This window comes from Heloderma suspectum, chromosome 1 (genome assembly GCF_057233095.1).
Source record: "Heloderma suspectum isolate Gila_16-S chromosome 1, 16-S_ref, whole genome shotgun sequence".
Classification (NCBI taxonomy): domain Eukaryota; kingdom Metazoa; phylum Chordata; class Lepidosauria; order Squamata; family Helodermatidae; genus Heloderma; species Heloderma suspectum.
Window position 1 is genome coordinate 245,750,812 of NC_139458.1, and position 22,903 is coordinate 245,773,714.

The 22,903-nt window shown below is 45.0% G+C and overlaps 1 protein-coding gene across 2 annotated transcripts; it reads left to right on the forward strand.

The window, feature by feature from the left end:
• The first annotated feature begins 2,926 nt into the window (after positions 1 to 2,926).
• On the forward strand, positions 2,927 to 19,659 carry LOC146358901 (cysteine-rich venom protein helothermine-like). 2 transcript variants are annotated; one of them, XM_084822790.1, is made up of 6 exons: positions 2,927 to 3,046; positions 11,233 to 11,320; positions 15,790 to 15,938; positions 16,576 to 16,673; positions 18,444 to 18,532; positions 19,261 to 19,659. In XM_084822790.1, the coding sequence occupies exons 1-6, from the start codon at positions 2,951 to 2,953 to the stop codon at positions 19,383 to 19,385; spliced, it is 645 nt and encodes a 214-aa protein (XP_084678916.1). In that variant the 5' UTR covers positions 2,927 to 2,950; the 3' UTR covers positions 19,386 to 19,659. The 2 variants fall into 2 exon arrangements, with proteins under 2 accessions (XP_084678916.1, XP_084678906.1); XM_084822780.1 differs by lacking the exons at positions 2,927 to 3,046; positions 11,233 to 11,320 and adding an exon at positions 11,924 to 12,020.
• Positions 19,660 to 22,903: the final 3,244 nt, after the last annotated feature.

A 22,903-nucleotide genomic window follows, 5' to 3' on the forward strand; every position in this document is an offset into this window, starting at 1 on the left:
CCTGATTTCTTCTGGTGCCATCTGGAAAAGGGCTTTCCATGCAGATCTTAAAGTTCAGACAAGTCACTTCGGGTTTATAGGTCAAAATCAGTCACTTGAATGGAGCCCAGAAATGCAGTGCAAGCCAGAACACCTGCTATTTGTTCAGCACAGCAGAGACCGTCTGTACTAGAATGGTTGATTTGTGACAAGGAAAGAGGACAAGCTGCTTGGACAACTGGAGCATGCTTTACGGGCAATTCCCAGAGTCTAATGGAATATAGAGACAAAGTCTCAGGCTGTTGACAAATATGGGTGGTTTTATTCCAAGAAGTAGCCCTACATGTTACTGCCCTGAATATGGGCCTTGGGGGGGGGGGGTCAGTTTTAATACAGAAATGCCTGCAGAGATCTCTGAAAAAGTATCCATGATGACTCCTGTGACTGGTGACACATTGCTAAGAAAAAGAAGAATTGCATCACCAAAAAAGAAGACAATAGAGGACACCAATATGAATTATATCTGCATATGCAAATGTATATGTTGTTACAAATTTAGAAATAATAACTCTAATTTAAATGGAAATACAATACAGAGACCTGGGTCACAACAGGAGGCTACTGGAAATTTTAGTCCCCCCAAAACACAGTCCCATTATACTACAGGCATTATCCAATACAGTTGCTCTGCTCTGCTGGTTCCATTGCATTCATGGGACTCGCTTGTGCAACAGGGAAGGAGCAGTTCTAAAAGTAACCACAGAAATAAATGGAAACGTTTGTTTCTGGAATGGGAGTGGTCTGCAGAGCTCCCTTTCTGGAGCTCTGCTGATCTGTGCCCTTCCGGAAACAAGTATTTCCATTCTTTCAGATTGCTTAGGGAACCATTAGCATGCAGGCAGTACCGAATACTACCTGGAGGGAGCAATCCTATGGCCGCTAGACAGCAGCTAGATGCCCATAGGATATCCTGTTTTCCAGGAACTGACCTCAGAGCCCATGCTCCGAGGTCGGTTCCTGGAGAACCGACCTGCCCCCACTTCCACGCTGCCTCAGAGGCAGGGCGGAACAGCCCCATCCTCCGCGCTCACAAGAGGAGCGCGGAGCAGCTGAAAAGAGGCGTGGCTGGGGGCATTCTGGGGTGGAGAGGGCAGAAATGCCTGTATGATACATCCAATGTGTCACATAGCAGCTGCCTCCCCCGCTCAGCCCTCCCACAGCTAGACAGCTGCAATTGGCTGTCTAGCCGAAAATGCAGGGCAGGAGAAGTGCAGAGAGAACGATCCCCTCCATGCTTCTCCTGCCCTGCTTTGGATAGGCGGCCACCTCCAAGTTCGGATAGGATTGCACTCTAAGAGTTTTTAAATATTTTCCAGTAATCCACAACTCATGATGAGACTCATAGATCAAGAAAGCAAGGGCTTCCAAAACAAAAAATGCGTCCTCCGGATGGGCTTGGGAATAACAGCTCATTCCTCTTATGTGTTAGGCCAGTATAGGTGTTCTTATCCTAGAATCTCTATACCTGCCACACATCTGGGGCATCCTGCTTGGTGGGTATCTCCAGGAATGTAGGGGGAGAGTACAACAAATACACTAACAACAATATATACAATAGGATCTATCTATCTATCTATCTATCTATCTATGCAACTGAAGAAATGCAAAGGATAATATCAGCCAGACTAAACTGTGATAGATAATGGTTCAAATTCTTCAGTAATAGGGGCATAGTAAAAAGTATATGGTTTAAGCCAGCCTTCCCATTCTGGCACTCTCCAGATGTCTTGGGCTATAACTCCAATCATCCCTGACCATTCACCCTGCTGGCTGAGGTAAATGGGATTTGTAGTGAAAAATGTCTGGAATGTACAACATTGGGGAAGGCTGGGTTAGCTATGAAGATGCTAACAACTCTTGTGCTTACTTTATCAGGCAAAATATCTGTTTCAGTTTCGGACCATCAGCTGCACAGTGCAGGTCCAACCAAAACAAATATCAGGCACCTTGCCAGCAATGTTGCTAGCATGTGACTGCTGGAGGAGCAATGCCAAGTGAAACCCCAGGGCTGAGAAAGCGCGGCCCCCAGTCTTGGCCTGTTAAATCATACCTGTGAAAAGCCTCAATGCTGGAGTTGAGAAAGGAATGTCAAAATGGGGATTTTAAAAACAATTACCAATAGCTTGATTTGCATGTTAAAATTCCAGACAGTTTTTTTTCCACTAGGGATGGAGTGTGCACCTAGTATTCATGGACTCCTGTTTTTAGGGGGTAGAATTAATCAAACTTTAATCCCCTAAAATGTTGTGAGATCTTGGTAAATGTAAGCCCAATGCACATGTACATATTATGCATGTGCATGTATACATAGAGGAAACACACATAATCATATAAGTCAAATATGTAATTTATAGTAGTCACAGATGATAGCTGAGACCTGTTTTTCTTTGCTTTTCAGCAATGGTCCTGTTCAGTTTGTATGTGTGCCTGGCTGCAATGTTGCACCAATCTGGTGGTGAGGTAAGACATTTATGACTGTCTATAAAAATAGAGTTCATAGAACTCTACAGCTGGGCTTCCCAATGATTTTGCTAAGTTCATCTATATGAATCAAATCCAAGGAAATGTTGCCTAGGAAAACCACCTTTGCACCCACCTGCAGGGTTTCTTCAGTTCTGTGTTGTCCCAGCTTCACAAGCAGAACCTGTCTGCAAAAATATGTCTGTTCATAATGCCTTCCTGTCAGGCTCCCCGACTGGAGCTTCCAAGCTCGAAGAGATGTGTGGAAGGGGGTTCATGGTCAGTAAGAATTTCCTCCAGAAAGTGAATTTTTCAATGCTTGATATCTTTCCTTGAACAGCTATAGAACATCTATAGAAACCTGTCAGCACAATCTTATAATCATACAGTGAAATGTAAAAGTAGCATAACGTCTCTTCATTTGAAGGCCTCTCCTGATCTTTCTGGTTTTATGACCACCAACGCTGACCGACAAAGGGAGATCACTGGCAAGCACAATGACCTACGGAGAACAGTGCAACCCGCTGCCAGCAACATGCTGAAAATGGTAAGATAATTCTAAAAAGAGAAAAGGACTATATTTGGGCCTATTAGCAGTACTGTCAGTTTGAAAGTTTATTGCATTAATTTGTTAGGAGCAAACAAATACCTTTCTGACTCACACAGTCAACTCTTAATGAAACATGTCTGCTGATTCTGGCCATCATTTTCCTTTTCCTACACACATACTTATCTTTGTTGTTTATATTCCTAGCTTGTTTGAAGATCGATCATTTCTAAATGATTTGTCTTATCATATTAAATGAGTTGCCTTTTTGGTTTTAATCAAAAATTGTATTTAATCCAAATCCAGTTGGATATACTTCATTATAAAAGGAACAGCAGAAATACTGGTAAATAGCCTAAAACTATTTAGCAACAAAAATAGATCTGTAATCAAGAACAGTAAGGACAATGCATGTAAGACAATGCTAGAAAGATGTTCTGGGAACATAATGACTTGGATCCAGCAGAACTCTTCTGAGAATGGAATGAGACCACTTGCAGAGCTTGTATCCTGTGGAACTCCCTTGAATGGAAGTGGTGGGGAGGATGCGATTTTTGCCAATTCTCCTTTCCCTCTGCAGTTCCCTGTGCCATTTCCTATGCTGTTCCAGAAGCCCTCACAACACTCAAAAGCAAATTTCCAGGGGGAAGGGGAGCTGAGACCTGGGAGCACCCTATTCCATGAGCAGAGGCCCACACACAGGACTTTGGGGGAAATGTTGTTGTTCAGTCGTTCAGTCGTGTCCGACTCTTCGTGACCCCATGGACCATAGCACGCCAGGCCTTCCTGTCCTGCGCTCTCTCCCGGAGCGTGCTCAAGTTCATATTCATTGCATCGGTGATACTATCTAGCCATCTCATCCTCTGCTGTCCCCTTCTCCTTTTGCCTTCAGTCTTTCCCAGCATCAGGGTCTTTTCCAGAGAGTTTTCTCTTCGCATTAGGTGGCCAAAATATTTGAGCTTCAGCTTCAGTATCTGTCCTTCCAATGAGCACTCAGGGTTGATTTCCTTTAGGATGGACTGATTTGACCTCCTTGCAGTCCAGGGGACTCGTAAGAGTCTTCTCCAGCACCACAGTTTGAAAGCATCAATTCTTCGGCGCTCAGCCTTCCTTATAGTCCAGCTCTCACAGCCATACATTACTACTGGGAAAACCATAGCTTTGATTAGACGGACCTTTGTCGGCAAGGTGATGTCTCTGCTTCTGACTATGCTGTCTAGGTTTGCCATAGCTTTCCTCCCAAGGAGCAAGCATCTTTTAATTTCATGGCTACAGTCATCGTCTGCGGTGATCTTGGAGCCCAAGAAAGTAAAATCTGTCACTGCTTCCATTCCTTCCCCTTCTATATGCCAGGAAGTGATGGGGCCAGATGCCATGATCTTCGTTTTTTTAATGTTGAGTTTCAAACCAGCTTTTGCACTCTCCTCTTTCACCCTCAACAAGAAGCTCTTTAGATCCTCTTCGCTTTCTGCCATTAGGGTGGTATCGTCTGCATATCGGAGGTTGTTGATAATTCTCCCAGCAATCTTAATTCTGACCTGTGATTCATCCAACCCGGCGTTTCTCATGATGTACTCTGCATATAAGTTAAATAAGCAGGGTGACAATATGCAGCCTTGTCGTACTCCTTTCCCAATTTTGAACCACTTGGTTGTTCCGTGTCTGGTTCTTACTGTTGCTTCTTGACCCTCGTACAGGTTTCTCAGGAGACAGGTAAGGTGGTCTGGTACTCCCATCACTTTAAGAATTTGCCACAGTTTGTTGTGATCCACACAATCAAAGGCTTTAGCGTAGTCAATGAAGCAGAAATAGACGTTTTTCTGGAATTCTCTTGCTTTCTCCATGATCCAGCGAATGTTGGCGATTTGATCTCTAGTTCCTCTACCTCTTCTAAACCCAGCTTGTACTTCCGGTAGTTCTCGGTTCACATACTGCTGAAGCCTAGCTTGTAGGATTTTGAGCATCACCTTGCTGGCATGTGAAATGAGTGCAATTGTGCAGTAGTTTGAACACTCTTTGGCATTGCCCTTCTTTGGAATTGGAATGTAAACTGACCTTTTCCAGTCTTGCGGCCATTGTTGAGTGTTCCAAATTTGTTGGCATATTGAATGCAGCACTTTAACAGCATCATCTTTTAGCATTTTAAATAGCTCAGCTGGAATACTGTCATCTCCGCTAGCTTTGTTGTTACTAATGCTTCCTAAGGCCCACTTGACTTCACTCTCGAGGATGTCCGGCTCAAGTTCAGTGACCGCACTATCATGGCTATCAGGGACAGTCAGATCTTTCCTGTTTAGTTCTTCTGTGTATTCTTTCCACCTCTTCTTAATCCCATCTGCTTCTGTTAGGTCCCTGCCTTCTTTGTCCTTTATCATGCCCGTCTTTGCACAAAATGTTCCCTTGAGATCTCCAATTTTCTTGAGGAGATCTCTAGTCTTTCCCATTCTGTTGTTTTCCTCGATTTCTTTGCATTGTTCATTTAAGAAGGCCTTCTTGTCTCTCCTTGCTATTCTCTGGAACTCTGCATTCAGTTGGATATATCTTCCCCTTTCTCCCTTGCTTTTCGCTTCCCTTCTTTCGTCAGCTACTTGTAAAGCCTCATCAGACAGCCACTTGGCTTTCTTGCATTTCTTTTTCTTTGGGATGGATTTAGTTGCTGCCTCCTGAACAACGTTACGGACCTCCGTCCATAGTTCCTCAGGCACTCTGTCTATCAGTTCTAATCCCTGAAATCTATTCCTCACCTCCACTGTATATTCATAAGGGATATGATTGAGGTCATACCTGAATGGTTTAGTGGTTTTCCCTACGTTCTTCAATTTAAGCCGAAATTTTGCAAGAAGCAGCTCATGATCTGAGCCACAGTCAGCTCCAGGTCTTGTTTTTACTGACTGTATAGAGCTTCTCCATCTTTGGCTGCAAAGGACATAATCAATCTGATTTTGATATTGACCTTCTGGTGATGTCCATGTGTAGAGTCGTCTCTTGTGCTGTTGGAAAAGAGTGTTTGCTATGATCAGCGTGTTCTCTTGGCAAAACTCTATTAGCTTTTGTCCTGCTTCATTTTGTACATCAAGGCCATGCCTGCCTGTTATCCCGGTGATTTCTTGACTTCCTACTTTAGCATTCCAATCCCCTATGATGAAGAGGACATCTTTTTTTGGTATTAGTTTTAGAAGGTGTTGTAGGTCTTCATAGAACTGATCAACCTCAGCTTCTTCGGCATCAGTGGTTGGGGCATAGACTTGAATTACTGTGATGTTGAATGGTTTGCCTTGGATTCGTACTGAGATCATTCTATCATTTTTAAGATTGTACCCCAGTACTGCTTTTCCCACCCTTTTGTTGACTATGAGTGCTACTCCATTTCTTCTAAGGGATTCTTGCCCACAGTAGTAGATATGATGGTCACCTGAATTAAATTCGCCCATGCTTGTCCATTTTAGTTCGCTGATTCCCAAGATGTCAATGTTCAATCTTGCCATCTCATGTTTGACCACCTCCAGCTTACCTTGATTCATTGATCTTACATTCCAGGTTCCTAAACAATATTGTTCTTTACAGCATCGGACTTTCTTTTCACCACCAGACACATCCACAGCTGAGTGTCCTTTCGGCTTTGGCCCAGCCGCTTCACTCTTTCTGGCGCTTCTTGGAAATACCCTCTGCTCTTCCCCAGTAGTATATTGGACACCTTGCGACCTGAGGGGCTCATCTTCCGGCGTCATCTCTTTTAGCCTTGTGATACGTTCCATGGGGTTTTCTTGGCAAGAATACTGGAGTGGGTTGCCATTTCCTTCTCCAGTGGACCACATTTTGTCAGAACTCTCTGCCATGACCTGTCCGTCTTGGGTGGCCCTGCACGGCATAGCTTATGGCTTCACTGAGTTACGCAAGCCCCTTCGCCACAACAAGGCAGTGATCCATGAATTGGGGGAAATACCAATGCCTTTTTAAGGCATTTTTATTATGTCTTTTAAAAAGGCATTGGGGGAAATACCAATGCCTTTTTAAAAGACATAATAAAAATGGTTCAATTCTTCTAATGTCAACTAGAAGATATTCAGCTTCAACTAGTACACCATCCAGCTGTGAGACCTGCTGGACCTGGACCCTGTTCCTCTGCCTGGCTTTCTGGTGGCCTGAGTATGTGCCTGGGAGGGAGGATGTTAGGCCAATTGGGGGGACCTGGGGGGGCAATCAATGTAGTGACGGGTAGAGGGAGATATGACGTTGTGAGGAGGACTTGCCAGGTAAGGGGAACAAGGCCCAGACAGTTAATGTCCGTGCCATGTTCCGGTCATCACCGCACCCGCAGGTTTGGTGGTTGCCCTATCAGCTTGCCTTCTGGTCTCCGGATGCTGCTTTTAAATGCCAGATGGGTTCAGAATAAGGGCCCCCTTATCCATGACTTAATAGCGGATGAGGCTGCCGATCCAGCATATATAACCGAGACCTGGATGGGTGAGCAAGCAGGTAGGAGTCAGTCTCTCCCAGCTCTGCCCACCAGGGTACTTGGTCCAGCATCAGGGAAGGCTTGAAGGCCAGGGAGGGGGTGTTGCTGTGGTCTATAGGAAATCCATCTCCCTCTGCAGGCTCCCTGTCCATGTGACTACTGGTCTGGAGTGTTTGCACCTTGTGTTGAGTCAGTGGGGCTGATCAGGAAATCTGCTGGTGTACCACCCACCCTGCTGCTCAACAGGCTCCCTAGGTGAGCTGGCGGAGGTGATCTCGGGTGTGCTGCTGAGATCCCCCAGACTGTCGGTTCTGGGGGATGTCAACATTCATGCTGAGGGCACTTTGTCTGGGGCAGCTCAGGATTTCATGGTCACCATGACAGCCATGGGACTGTCCCAACATGTCATTGGCCCAACACATATAGCAGGGCCTGGTTTTTTCAACTGGACATGGAGATGGTGAGCTGAAGGTGGGAGACTTTGTATCAGTCCCATTGTTATCAGATCACTGCCTGTGCCTGCTGAAGTTTACTTACAGCAGCTTTTCCCCTCTGCAAGAGTGGGGGACCTATTAAGATGGTCTGCCCCCGGATGATTTCCAGAGGGCTCGGGGGGGGGGTGCGTTCTGGTTGATATAGCTGGTGCTCTTGTTGAATCCCTGTTTGATCTATGGAATGCAGAAATGACCTGGGCAGTTAACATGTTCGCTCCTGAGCACCCTCTCTAGAGTAGAGCTCATACTCTATATGGTATACCCCGGAGCTGAGAGTGATAAAACAAAATAGGAGACAGCTTGAGTGCAAGGTGGAGAAAAACTCCTAGTGGATGCAATCAAACTCTGGTACATGCCCATGGCCAGGTATATTCAAAGGCAATGAGAGCAGTGAGGAAAAAATATTTCACTGCTTCTATTCAATCGTCCATGTGCCGCCCAGCGGAGCTTTTTAGGGTTGTCTAGAGCCTTCTACATTCTGTCCCTAAGGACTCTATGGAGCCATCTGAGGCCCGCTGTAATGCACTGGCTAGGCACTTCCAGAATAAAAATCTCTTGCATCTGCCGGACTTAGACTCCAGTATTACTGCAGGTGAGACTGATGAGGTATCCAGAGCACAGTCTTGTCCAGTTTTCTTGGATTTCAGTTGGTACAGCTTGAGGACATGGACAAGGTGCTTGGACAGGTTCATGCAACCACGTCCATATTGGATCCTTGCCCTTCTTGACTAATAAAAACTAGCAGGGAGGGAAAAGCCGGCTGGGCTAGGGAGGTGATTAATGCCTTCTTGCAAGAGGAAGTGGTTCCGGGCTGCCTGAAAGAGGCAATGGTGAGACCACTCCTGAAGAAATACTCCCTAGACATGGAAAACCTTAATAATTATAGGCCGGTTGCAAATGTTCCATTCCTGGGCAAGGTCCTTGAGCGAATGGTGGTCAATCAGCTCCAGGCACCCTTGGATGAGGCCAATCATCTGGATCCATTTCAGTAAGGGTTCAGGCCAGGTTTTGGCACATAAACAGCCTTGGTCGCCCTGTATGATTGATGACCTATGTTGGGAGAAAGACTGGGGGAGTGTGGCCCTGTTGATTCTCCTTGATCTCTCAGCGGCTTTCAATACCATCCACCATGGTATCCTTCTGGGATGCCTCTCTGAGTTGGGAGTGGGAGGCACTGCATTGCAATGGTTTCGCTCCTACTTAGAGGGTCGGCTCCAGAAGGTGGTGCTTGGAGAACACTGCTCAGCCCCATGGATTCTCCAATATGGAGGTCCACAGGGGCCAGTTTTGTCCCCCATGCTGTTCAACATCTAAACATAAAACCATTGAATGCAGTCATCCAGAGTTTTGGAGTGCGTTGTCATCATTATGCTGATGACACATAGCTCTGTTTCTCTTTTTCATCTTCTTCAGGTGAGGCTGTAGATGTGCTGAATCGGTGCCTGTCTGCAATAATGGACTGGATGAGGACTAATAAACTGAAACTCAATCCAGACAAGACTGAGATGCTGTTGGTGGGTGGTTCTGCTGATTGGATGGAGGGTGTTCAACCCATTCTAGATGGGGTTGCACTCCCCCTGAAGGAGCAGGTCCATAGCTTGGGGGTCCTCCTGGAACCATCTTTGTCACTTTGTCACTTGAGGCTCAGGTGGCCTCAGTGGCACAGAGTGCCTTCTACCAACTTTGGTTGGTGCCCCAGCTACACCCCTACCTGGGCAGGGAGAACCTGGCTTCAGTTGTCTATGCTCTGGTAATCTCCAAGTTAGATTACTGCAATGCACTCTACTTGGGGCTGCCTTTGAAGATGGTTTGGAAGCTGCAGCTCGTGCAAAATGCAGCGTCCAGATTGCTAACAGGGATCAGAAGGTCAGAACATATAAGACTGACTCTGGCCCGCTTGCACTGGCTGCCTATAAGGTTCCAAGCTGAGGTCAAGGTGCTGGTTTTAACCTATAAAGCCCTACACAGCTTGGGACCACAATACCTGATGGCACGCCTCTCCCGAAATGAACCTACCTGTACACTACATTCAGCATCTAAGGTCTTCCTCTGAGTGCCTCCTCCAAGGGAAGCCTTCTCAGTGGTGCCCCCGCCCCCATCTGTGGAACAAGCTCCCTGATGAGGGCTGCCTGGCACAAACATTATCATCTTTTTAGTGCAAGGTTAAGACCTATCTCTTTTCCCAGGCACATGATGAGTTTTAATCGGTCCTGGATGTGTCTTTAGTGATGACTGATAGTTCAATGTTGGTTTTAGTTATATGTTGTTTGTGTATATTGTTTCTGTGCTTTTCTGTGCTTTTTTAAAAATGGCTTTTAAACGTTTTATATTGTATTTAATGTTTTAATTTCTGTAAACCTCCCAGAGAGATTTGGCTATGGGGCGGTATAGAAATGCAATAAATAAATAAATAAATAAACTATGTATTTAAACAGCATTCAACCAAACGTGAAATAGTCTTGCAGCATTCGGCTGCAGCAGTGACAGCTACCACCAATAAATGCACAAAGAATTTATGGCCAGTATCGCATTTGGAACTGCCGCAAATGCAAATTTCATTATGCTAGCATAAGCTACCTCTAGCACAGGGGTGGGCATCTTTGGGGAGTACAGGGAGTGACTTCCATCCCCTGGAATCCCCCGAGGGCTGCACACCTGCTGCAACACTGCCCACAGTGTCACAAAGACCCTTGATGGTGTGCTGCCAGCATTTGGTGGCAAACCGCTACAGAGGCGAAAAGGGCCACATTCAGATTAAAAACAAGCTAAATTTGGCATGTTTGAGTCTCCATAGCAGTTTACCACCGAATTTTGACAGCAATCTGCCAAATTTTTGCCTCTGCACTACAGGGGATGGGGTGACAGCAGGGGCGGCAGGGATGCACTCAAGGCCATGGGGGTTCCTGAGCTGCGTGCTGCCTATCCCCGGTCTAGCGCAACAGCAATAGCGTTTGCTGTAGCAGTGAGTTTCTACAGAAAACCTGTTGCTCCAGCAAATGCTATTGATGTTGCGCTACAGGTAGCACAATGAACTTTGCATTCGCACTAGTGATGAATATGATGCTGCCCTATGGCTTTTCTGGGCAACTATACCCTTCACAAATCCCAGTAAAGCTAGCACAAAACCAAATTAAAAATTGAACTTAAAATGTAATTAACTTCAATCCGACAGGATTTGATCTGCTCACAATTCTACCATCTCTCAACTTACTACCATTTTCTTCTGTGCCGTATAGAGCTGGAACTCTGAAATTGCAGGAAATGCAGAGCGTTGGGCAAACCAATGTACTTTCATACACAGTTCACAGGACATGAGAAAAATAAGTAAGTAAAGGACCTGTCTTCAGCAAATATAAATGCATATAAACTGGAGTTTTGTTCGGAACTATTGCATGTCTGTTAAATGCTTCCTTTCCCAGAGGGGCAGCCATGTTAGTCTGTTGCAGATAGGGATGTTGAAGAAATCCGCTGCAGATTCAAATGAGGCCAGATTCTTTTGAATCTGGCCTCAGGAATCCGTGGCAGATCAGCACTACTTACCTCCACTCCAGGAGGATTGCAGACGGAACGGCACTTTGCTGCTTCTTGCCAGCCAGAGCCGTTCGCCTCCTCCCTGCTGATCACCATTTCTTAAAAAAAAAAAAAAAAAGGCAATCGGCAGGATGTGCCCATAGACTTATATGCAAATAGAGCCTTGAATCTTGCTTATAAGTCTATGTGTCCATAGGCTTATATTTAAGATTCACGGCTCTATTTTGCATATAAGTCTATGGGTACATCCTGCCAATCATCTTTTCTTTCTTTTTTTAAGAAATGGTGATCGGCAGGATATGCCCATAGACTTATATGCAAAATAGAGCCATGAATCTTGCGTATAAGCCTATGGACACATAGACTTATATACAAGATTCATGGCTGTATGGGCACATCCTGCCGATCGCCATTAAAGAAAAAAGAAAAAAAGAAATGTCAATCAGCAAGGAGGAGGCGAACGGCTCTGGCCGGCAGGCAGCAGGGCAGCAAGGTAAGCTCAACATTTCATTCAAAAAGGTTGCTTGTAATCTCTTAGGGAGGGATGCAAATCAGTAATCCATACTGCCAAACCACAGGGAAACAGGATTGTTAATTTGGCTTTATAAAGCTGGAAAGATGCAGGGACAAACTTACCACCCTTAGAGAAGAAAAAGCAAATATCTTCATGACAATATTCTGTCCCTTGCTAAATGTCATTGATTTATGAAAACAAATACCCAATTATTGATAAGATTTAGCTTGTTCAGTCGGGTGGCCACCTACTTCCACCTCCCTTTGCCTTGATGACTAAGACTTAGGGATGTGCGAACCCACCCCCATCCAGGATTGGCTGGCACCCACTGAAGCACTGCCCCGCTTGAGCCCCCTGGACCCGTGCTTGAGCCTCCACAAGCTCGATGGGCCACCTGCACTCACCCTGGGCCCTGTTTGTGAGTGACTGCCATTCTGCTGAGGTTGGTTTTTTTAATGAAAAAAGGAGCTAATTTAAAATGTGCACATTTAAATATGCACACATTCAGGCTGGGAAAGTTTGATCTACACAATATTAGAGCTCCTTTTTGTAAAAAAAAACAAAAACAAACCACACACACACAACCCTCAGCAAAATGGCGGGCACTTGTGGACGGGCCCGAGTGAGTGTGGGGAGCATCTGGGAGTGTGCGGGCAGAGGCAAGCAAGGACAGGGGCTTGGCAGGTGCAGTCCAGGGGTGCAGGCAGGGCAGAGCCCGATGGACTCCTGGACCCAGTTGCACCATTACTATTTAGACTAGGGATGTTGGAGAAATCTGTTTCAGGGAGTTCAACAGGTTTTCCTAGGCTAGGCCCCCTGGACTTTGTTTTGGTTCATCTGCAGCGAGTCAGGCCAGTTTGCAAATTTTCTGGGAATTTTGCACAGGGGGGCAGGGAAGGTTCCACAGATTGCACAAATTTCTGAGCAATTTGTGCAAATTATGGCTGAATTTATGTGATTTGCATAAATTTGGCCTTAATTTGCCCAAATTGCAGAACCTTAAAAAATGCACAAAAAAGTTCTCAGAGTTCAGGGAAAACCCCACAGCTTGGCTTGCAGATGCAAACTGAGCTGTACATGCCATGGAACTCGGTCAAGCCAAGAAAGACATCCCTACTTTAGACCAGGGTTTCAAAAAGTGTGGTCTGCAGGCTGCATGTGGCCTGCCAAGCCATTTCTGCTGGCCTGCCAGACCCCCCTGGAAACACTGCTGCAGCACTGATTACTCCTCAGGGATCAGACATAAGAAAGGGATTTCTTTGCTTGCATTACTGCTAGCAAGAGAAGCCCCCCAGCTTACCATAGCTACTGCTAGCTAACAAAAGGCTTCCCTTGCTAGAGCTGGCTCTCACTAAGGAAAGCCTGGTTTTTTTCGTGTCACTGAGAGCAAGGAAATGTTTTCCCTTACCTCTGATTTCTGATGAGAGATTTGAGATAAGGGAAGGGTTTCTCTTGCTACCATTAGCTAACGTGTGTATGTTTCTGTGCAGGCACATTTGTGTGACCCCCTGGCACAGCCCAATGTAGCCCTGGGGGCCAAAAAGGTTGTGCACCCCTCCTTTGGACCTATCATAATTCATAATTAACTAATTATCCTCACAATGTTTTGCAAGAAACAAGATCTTGCAAAGCTTCTCTTAAGCTGCAGAGTAAACTCTTGTGCAGTCATGTTGGAAGTAATTCACATTACAAGTATCTGAAGGGTTGGCTAGTTACTCAGCTGTAAGGGGAAGGCACTTCGTACATGTATAGTAGCATGTATTAATTTTATGCAACTAAAACATGAGTTTGCAGCTGAGCTCTGGTTCAACTTAAACTCATTTTAAGTAGGTTATTTACCTCCACTTTCCCTTTTAAATAGTAGAAAATTGGGATAACGAAGTGTTCTGCCTTGCAGGCTTTAACACTTTTTGCCAGTCTATGTCCACAAAAACTGACATTCCAAAGGATACTGACTCTGAACCAGGAGTTCACACCAGCCATCATGGGTTACATATGCTGCCACACCTGCGCCCTATGAATTTCTCAAATAGAGCAATGCATTCTGTAAGTGCACAGAAGCATTTTTCAATTATATGTAACTGAACATTTCTTTAATAGTGTGTAAAAAAATGGTTATATTAGTTCTGGATTTTGCCAAAGAGAAAGCTCAATCATACATAGCAAATTACTTCTCAACTGCACTATAACCTCACCGTCTACCACTTTTTAAAAATTCTGTGTTGCTTTAGCTTTCCTGGAAGAATTCCAGGCCTGAAAGGTAAAGTGTTCTCCCTCCAGCAAAAAGGGACCCAATTCTTCTACAGCTATTGCTTGTCATCTGAGATGGATCACTCTATGAAGGCACAGATGAAGGCAAACATGGGCATTTCTGGAGAGCTCATAGTTCTTCCTGACCCCTTTACAGAATATGCCTTGATCAGGGATTTTTTAAAAATGATGATCACTGCAGCTTCCCCTACAAGGAACACGTGAGTGTTCAGTCAACGTACTGACAAATACCAACAAGGCTACCACATCTTCCCTGTAGCAAGACAGTACTATTCATTGGGCATCTAATTCTGCTATGGAATGAATATGCAAATGCATTCTTCTTCCTGCACATGTCCAGTATTCTGTAGTGCCCTTTTCATTGCACACTGGCCTCCTGTGTTATAATGCAAAGAGGACCAATCAATGCAACAGCCTTGTTTGGATTCTAAGGACGTTGTTGTTTCTGTTGTTGTCATTTAAAACCAATCAAAGCAAATATACCTATTCCCCACAGTATTGTGTCATTCGCCTACTCCACTCACTGTCCTGTTATGTGGAGTGGGCTACAGTGCAAAGACGACGTATGAGACTGTTCCACTAAAAACTACAGACTTAAGCTGTCAACAAAAGCTTTACAGAGATGTTAATGCTAGGAATCAGTGGGGCAGCCACCTAGCGTTGCATGTTATTTGAAACCTTGAAATGTATTATTGATCAATGGAAAGCTGCCAGCTCCTCTTTTCATTTGATCTCATTGCTTCAAAGGGCTGTGCACTTTCTGTGCCTAAAAAATTGGTTGCCCAGATTTTGTACCAAGAAAAGTCGTATTCTGTAGCCAGTACCAGTTATCAAATAAGCACCTGTTTGTTCAGTCTGCGTAATAGATTCTGCTACTGCTAATCATGGAAAATGAAAAAGAGGTTTGCGGAGGACTCAGGACTTGCATACTGACAATAGGAATTCCTCCTACATGCCCAGACCCTTTTCCCAGCTTGTAGGATTTCACCAGGTTTGTGTACACACTTCCAGAGCTTCACAGATTCTCAGGAAGCTGATTTTTTTTCTGTGCCCAATCCAAAGTTCTGCCATGATATCACAGGAACATGGAATATCTTGTCCAGTGTCTCTCATTATAATGCCCAAAGAGAGAAAGAAGCCAGATGAATATTCTGTCTTACTTTTGAAGAGGACTGACCAGTTAATTTCTTGACTGGGCTGGGTGCACTGTCACAAAGTTCCACAGCTTTTGTTTTTGCAGAGCTTCCCACCAGAGAGAAATTAGTGCCAAAATAGTAGCCAACGTTTACATTCAGTGGCAGCATTTTTTGTCTCCAAATGAGATCCTAGCATTAGGGGTAAGGTCCTTATGCGTTATGGAAAAGAAACTAGGTCCTAGTTGGTATCTTTCTTTTCGTGAAGCTTTTGACAATCTCTCTCAGTTGCAGAAGTTGTGAAGCATTTGGGGTTTGTGGAATAATTTTCTTTCTGATTGCAGATAGTATAACCTGTGGTGAAAATATCTACAAGTCGAGTGTACTTGATCCATGGTCATACGTAATTCAGAAATGGTATAATGAAGTAAAAATCTTTCATCATGGTTCTGGACCAACAACAAGTGGAGGAGTGATCGGCCATTACACTCAGGTACAATAACACAGGCCATAATTCATCCAAATCTTAGTTTTTATTGACAGAATTTGGCTAGTTGTCTTGAAAGTGTTAGCAACCTATACTTAAATTGACAGGACAAATGAGCCAGAACATCACAGCACAGCCTTCTTGAGTCACTACAGTCCTGTTTCTCATCTGTCTGTGTGTCCCCACCCCCACCTCCCTTCTCAGGGATAGCCTTCAATGGTTAGCCAGTAAATTGCCTGTTGTTATACTTTTTCAATAAAAGTGTCTTTTCTGGAAAAGCTCTGATCTCCCCAGAGTACCTTACGAGAGCACCCCACTATCCAGATAATGCCCTAAAGCTACACATGCTGATTTATGTATTTTGGAATAAACCTGGGCCAGGTCTACAGTCCTCTGACAGAAAAGAGCCAGGGGGCAGTGGGAAAAGGTTCCCATAGTATATTTACGTGAAATTCCTCCTAGTCATTCATGTTCTGGAAGGGCTTATTTCCTGAACACAGAGAATTTGTTTGCAGACATGTGTAGAGTCATGTATCGTGAGCCCAAGTGGTATGGCAGCACTACGTAATTCACCCTCACATTGTGTTTGACTACGCTTTCATTTGCAGTGCGCTCACATTCATCTTCATTTGTGTATCTGCAGGTAGTTTGGTATAATTCTCACGAACTGGGATGTGCTATCGCCTACTGCCCTCATCAGCCAACTTACAAGTACTTTTACGTTTGCCAGTACTGTCCAGCGTATGTATTAATTCAGGGATTTACAGCTTCTTGGCAGTACTCTTATTTTCCCTCCTGTGACATGAACATTTCAGTTTAGCATGAAAGCCAACCAGCATTTTCCAGGTTTGACCAGTAACATCATGCTCTGTTGAGAAACCTGTAAGGGGCTGAAAAGCCCTCTCCATGCCAAATTCCACCCTGTCACTGCCCCTGTCGTTGCAGATTTCTCCTGGCTGTTTGGCCCTTACCCACCATTGGTAAGTTCTGTCAATATGAAGAGACTGTGTTACGTTAAAAGTTACATAGGTCCTCTTCTGCTGCCTGCAGCCATATGGGACTTTCCTCCCCTTGAAGTGATTCCCTGTGGCTGGAGGCTGCATGTGTACAACACAACTGCATGGCAGGGGCCAACTCTATGGGAGTTTGGACATAGCACACAGATGGCAACTGTAGCTGCATGTGATGTGGACTGACTGTAGCATGGCTCTCTGAACAACAAGTACAATCCTGGCCTCCAAACCACTTCATAAGGATCTTCCCTTCTGAATCCAAAAGCACCAACAAAATGAAAGCCAAGTCCAAGGCTGAGGAGTTGTGTCGGTGTAGTTCCTTTCAGTACTGGCTTTCCGCTTTTTAAACAAAACTTCATGAGTTAAAGAAGGATTGGACTCTTGTAAAAAATGTTTAAGGAAACAAAATCCATTTACTCGTGTGCAGCACATAAACGGACAATAACTTAGTTTATGTATTCGGATTGGTGTCCCCAATCTCACACACATTGCTGCCTTCTGTATGGGTCACCAACACTCCTTCTCATTAATTTCTTTTTAAAAACCAGCAGGGAATAGCTCTGGATGGACAAATTACTAGCAGAGCTTATCCCATCATTATCCTTATTCCACTTTTGGAATATTAGAACTATGGCACAATACCATAGTGTTTTTCATATGGCACTTCCAGGAAAAAAACTGAGCAAGCACCAAGTCCTTTTGCTTGAGGCATATCCAACCACATTTGGCATAGAGCTTTGTGCCCACACTGGCAGTTGGGAAGGAAATCAGACCCCATTATGCAATGTTTGCACAAAGCCAGCGACAATAACTTTAACTGAATACATTCCTTTCAATAGATTAGCTTCTAATGTACAGGGATTTAGCCCATCTGCTTGGTGAGAAATTGGGAGAATGAATGCTGCAAGCCAAAGGTTTACAGCAGATTGATCCTGCTGCTTCCAGCAATTGGGTTCACAGCCGAGCACTCTTCCCACTTGCTGGGCCACTTCAGTGCCTCGTGACAAGGCTCCCCCAAAGGCATGTTGAGGGGTGCTCCACACCTGCTTAATCCGTAAAACTCAATCCTTGCTTAAAGCAGATGTGGGTGTCGTGATAGAAAAAAGCACTGCAGAAAACACTGGCAGGCAAGGGGAACAGGAGACTTGCCAAGAGGAAGGCAGAATCCCCTGGGTCACCACTGACAGTCAGATGATGCAGCAAAATATTATTTCTGTGCCCTGTTATGCAGCAACAATTGAAGCCCCACATGGGCAGTGACCAACACAGCTCTAACAGGCATTCCCTTTGCCATCTGGTCTCCTCCTTCTCACCCCAGCCTGGACACAAAAGGCCCCCTGTCTGGTTGAAGGGCTGCTCTTCATCTCACGATAGTAGTGCACAGTAGTGCAAAAGAGTGGGCAACTGGAGGAATTCAATAATGCCAACTCTCAACAGATGATCCTCACCCAGGATGCCCTGCTGATTGTGCCTGACATATTTTCATTTAACATTCCAGGGGGAACTATGAACACCGGAAATACATCCCGTATTCAATAGGAAGACCATGTGGGGATTGCCCACATGCTTGCGACAACGGATTATGCAGTAAGTTTGAGAATGATAAACTATTGCAAAGAGAAAAGATCCGAGGTATGTGGGGAAATGCTGAGTGTCCTTTGAGAGGGGTGTGTATTATGCAAGTAATCCAAACCAGGAAGTCATAGCTTTGTCCTTCTGAACACAATCCCAGTGCCATCTAGGAGACAAGAGTTTCCCTCAACCCTGGAAGAACTGAACAGACATCCCTGCTCAGCTATGAATTCCCTGGGCTATCATGGGCCGCATTCAAGGCTTCCAGAAGGGCCATGGGAATGTTATCACTCCGCCTTGAGCAGAAGACACTGAAGTATTACAGTGATCATTAGACAGTTGTTTCCAAACTTCTACCTTCCAGGAATGTTCTCCACAGTTATAGGTCTGCCAAGGAACCCCTAAAAGTCTGCCACAGAAACATAGGGTATTGTGGAGGATTCATGGCATATTCAACTGCAGTACATGCTCCATTCATGGGAGGCACTTCCAAGGCCTCTTTGAATTCACTGTGCTGCAACCATTTAAGTGCAGACTCTCTTTTTCTTATCATTCAAAAACATTTTAGTAGAGCTACCAGAGGGCAGGAAAGAAATCATGAGCTGCTAAATGCAAGAAACGTGGTGATCCTTGGCACAGTTCAAAGAGATAAATACTCGGATTTTAAAAGCTAGCATAATTAAAACCTTCTCCCTCTCCCTCTCCCTCTCCCTCTCTCTCTCTCTCTCTCTCCCCATTTTTAGCTAATCCCTGCAAGCACACTGATAAATACATCAACTGTCAGGATTTAAAGAAACAAATGGGATGCAACAATCCTACAATGAAAAGCTGCAGGGCTTCTTGTGAATGTACAACAGAAATAGTATAAGGTTCCAGAATGAATTGCACATGCAAGTCATTTGTTGGCATTAAAACAATATCATTGATCCTTTACCAAATTAGACTGTCATTTAGGTTTGGTTATCTCTGGGCAAAGATTGTAGACTACTATAGACAAAACAGTTTTATTAGCAAATTGTCTGCAACAGATACTTCTTAGATGTTATCTTTCTAGTCATTAAAAAAATAATCCACCTGAGATTTTTCCTCTTTTTGTGATCTGTAGCCCAATTTACTAAACTAATAAAGTTTTTGTTTCTGAGAAAAAAGAAAATGCTTTACTTCTGTGACTATGAAATATAGCAGATTGCAATTTCACCATTTATTAGAAGAATTCTTTTACACCATTAATAATTAGGCACCATTAGTGAACATTAATAATCAGTAAATTCCCCAGCTCAGTTTGGACTGGGGCCAACAACGATGAATGACATTGGAGAGCATTCCTCCATGAGCCGTTCCAAGACCACCCAGTAGCACCAGTAGCTGCTCCAGCTGTAGCTGCTGTGGCAGCAGGATCTTGAGGCCAAAGTCCAGAGCCCACACACCCCCCCATGACATCCCACAGAGTGGCAGGTGATGAGAGCGGCAGCAGCAGCCAGGCCCAGCATCAGCACCTGGGCCAGAATGGGCATGCCGGAGCCCACTGGGGTTGATGCTGGTCGCCACAGCATCCTTTTTTCTTATGTTTAAAGATACATTATAGTCAGGTGTGTGGTGGCTGGTGTGGTGGGAAACTTTCTCTGGCTTCCCCTGGCCCGTATCCAGGTGGGAGTAAAATAATAACAAGACCCAAGTAAAAAGACAAAAGCACCCCAGTGGGGCGATCTTTATTTCTGCTGCTGCAGGATTCTAAGTACACTCAAGCAAAAGTGGAAAAGGGGATAATCTGTGACGCAGCACAGAAACTCTGATACTATTACTTAAAACCAGAGGAGTGATTAACTTTTGCCGCTGTGCCAGGGATGCGCAATGGTCAGCTCTTACCACATTACTTAGCACATTACCTTATAAGGGGGTAGAAGGTATCATAGCATCAGTTCTGCAATTTGTCTGCTTGTGTGTCTGCATACGAGCTTCTCTAAAACTTAGCAATGGCATTACTCGAACTCATGGGAGCATATGTCATGAACAGTCCTTGCTAATTCTTGTACAGTTTTGCACATACAGTTTTATACATCACTGGCCAGGGATGTCCATCGTTACAGATGCTCACTTTATTATTATTTTTTTACTTGTAAAATATATTATCCTTTTCTAGAACAAAATTATACTTATTCTTAAGTAAATGTGTTTAGTATAAGTCCAACAAAAGCCAACTCCATTTTATTCCTGCAGTTATGGTGGCAATATGATTAAGTGAGTTTAAAATGCAAAACCGCACATGCTCAGCGTATGTCTGTCTTTCCTGCTTAGCAATTTCTTGTTTGTTATGCTGCAACATATCAAGAATGTAAAGGCAGTTGTACAACATAGAATGGTGGGGTGGAGGAAGTAGAGATACGTTAGTTGTGTGCTTCACAACAGAAGCAATACGCATGGCCATCTAACCGCCCCCCTTTCATAAGACCAGTAAGTCCTGGGTCTAAAAGAGGGGTGGGCAAATTGTGGCCCTCCAGATGGTTTGGTGTAAAACTCCCATGATCCCTCACCACTGGCTATGCTGGGTAGGGTTGATGGGACATGTAGGCCAAAGCATCTGGAAGGCCCCAAGTTGCCCACCCTTAGCCTATAATGATCTAGCTGCACCTCTCTGTGGTAGGTGAAGAGAGCTCTGTCTGTTTCTGTCCCTACCTCCTCCTCTTCTCTACCTACCTAATTTTTTCCAGGGATCCTAATCTCCATACTAAGAGAGCTTGGTCCTGAAGATGAAAAACTATGTTTACAGCCTAGGTGTCGGAAACCAGCAGACAGAGGGCTTGGAAGGCCCAGTGGGGCCAATGCTGGTTGGCATTGCTGGCAGTCCTTTGCCTCTCTCTGTCTCCCTTTCATTTTTAGATGGCAGTAGTCATCCTGTGAAATGAAGCACTAGCCAAGTCTGCGGCCTCTCACCCTCTTTTCCCCAGAATGCTTCTGTACCCTGATATATTGGGCCTAGATGCATACTGGGGAAATGAAGGTGGGTGGAGACATGCCTTAGCAGAGATCTGTAGCCCATGGCATGTGATATCCTACCTGCAGAATCTTGCTGTGTCCAAGTTAAAATCCTCTATCCAGGAATATCTGTACCATCCTCCCTGGGTGTTGTATAGGTAGAAGGAATGACAGGAAGAATAGCAGGCCTCAAACTAGGGATGGCGGAGAATTTCTCCACGAATCTCTGGGAGGCCGAATGCCAACGCATTCGGCCCCCCGAAATTGGTGAAATTATCCGCCGCCCCCCCCCCCGGGATGGGACTTACCTCATGTGAATGTCCCTCTCGGCGGCGGGTCCCGGCGGCGGTTCGGCAGCATTTCGGCGGGGGCGGGGGCGGCGGCCGGTCTTCTGACTGGCTCCCGCCTCCGCCATTGCAAAATAAAAAAGGAAAGTAAAAAAAAAAAAACCACCCATGATAGGCTACGTAACGATTTACGTAGCCTATCACGGCTAGATTTCCAAAGTCAGCCATGATAGGCTACGTAAATTGTCACGTAGCCTATCACGGGTGACTTAAAAAAAAAAAAAAAGTGCGTACGCAAATGGCGGCGCCCATGGGGCACCGCCATTTGCGTTCCTTAGTTTGGCACGTCTAGTCTATGTAAAGATTTACATAGACTACAGTGAAAATAAGGGAACCAAAACTGAATTTTGGCCTGGCGAGGCGGGGCGCCTCCCCCCCATCGTCTGAACTTTGGGGGGAGAAGCGAAGCGCCTCCCCCCCACCGCGAAGCAAGCTGCGGGACCAGGTAAGTCCCTTTCGTCCATCCCTACCTCAAACACGACTGTTCTTTATTCTGCACACACAGAAGTAAGGGCTTAGCAGAAACTCCACCACGACTGTTGCTGCTCCCAACTCTACAGGAGTTGCCAAGGGTAAAAAACAATAACTAACCCACAGTACCCCCTAGAATACATAACATTCCTTCCCCCTTAGCTATCATAGTCATTCAAGCAATGAGGAAGACCTCTTTCGTGGCACGGTCTCTGCAGTCGACTAGTGGGTGTAGATTGCTCAGATGACTCCCTTTCAGTAACTGCTGTATGTAGGAAGGAGTATTGCTCCTTAATCATAAGCATGGAGCAGAATGCTCCAACGCTGCATGTGGGGTGATACTATGCAGGGAGTAGGCTTACCAGGAGATAAGATTCCTAGGAGAGGCCTGTGGTCCATGTGTATTGCAAAAGCATGGCCATAGAGATAGTGGTAGAACTTTTTGACTCCTGCAGTAACAGCCAGGGCTTCTCTGTCAATTTGTGCAAAGTTTCTTTCAGTGGATGACATAATCCTTGAATAATAAGCAATTGTTCCCTCTGTATCATCTAGGAATGTTTGACTTAGCACAGCACCAACCCCGTAAGAAGAAGCA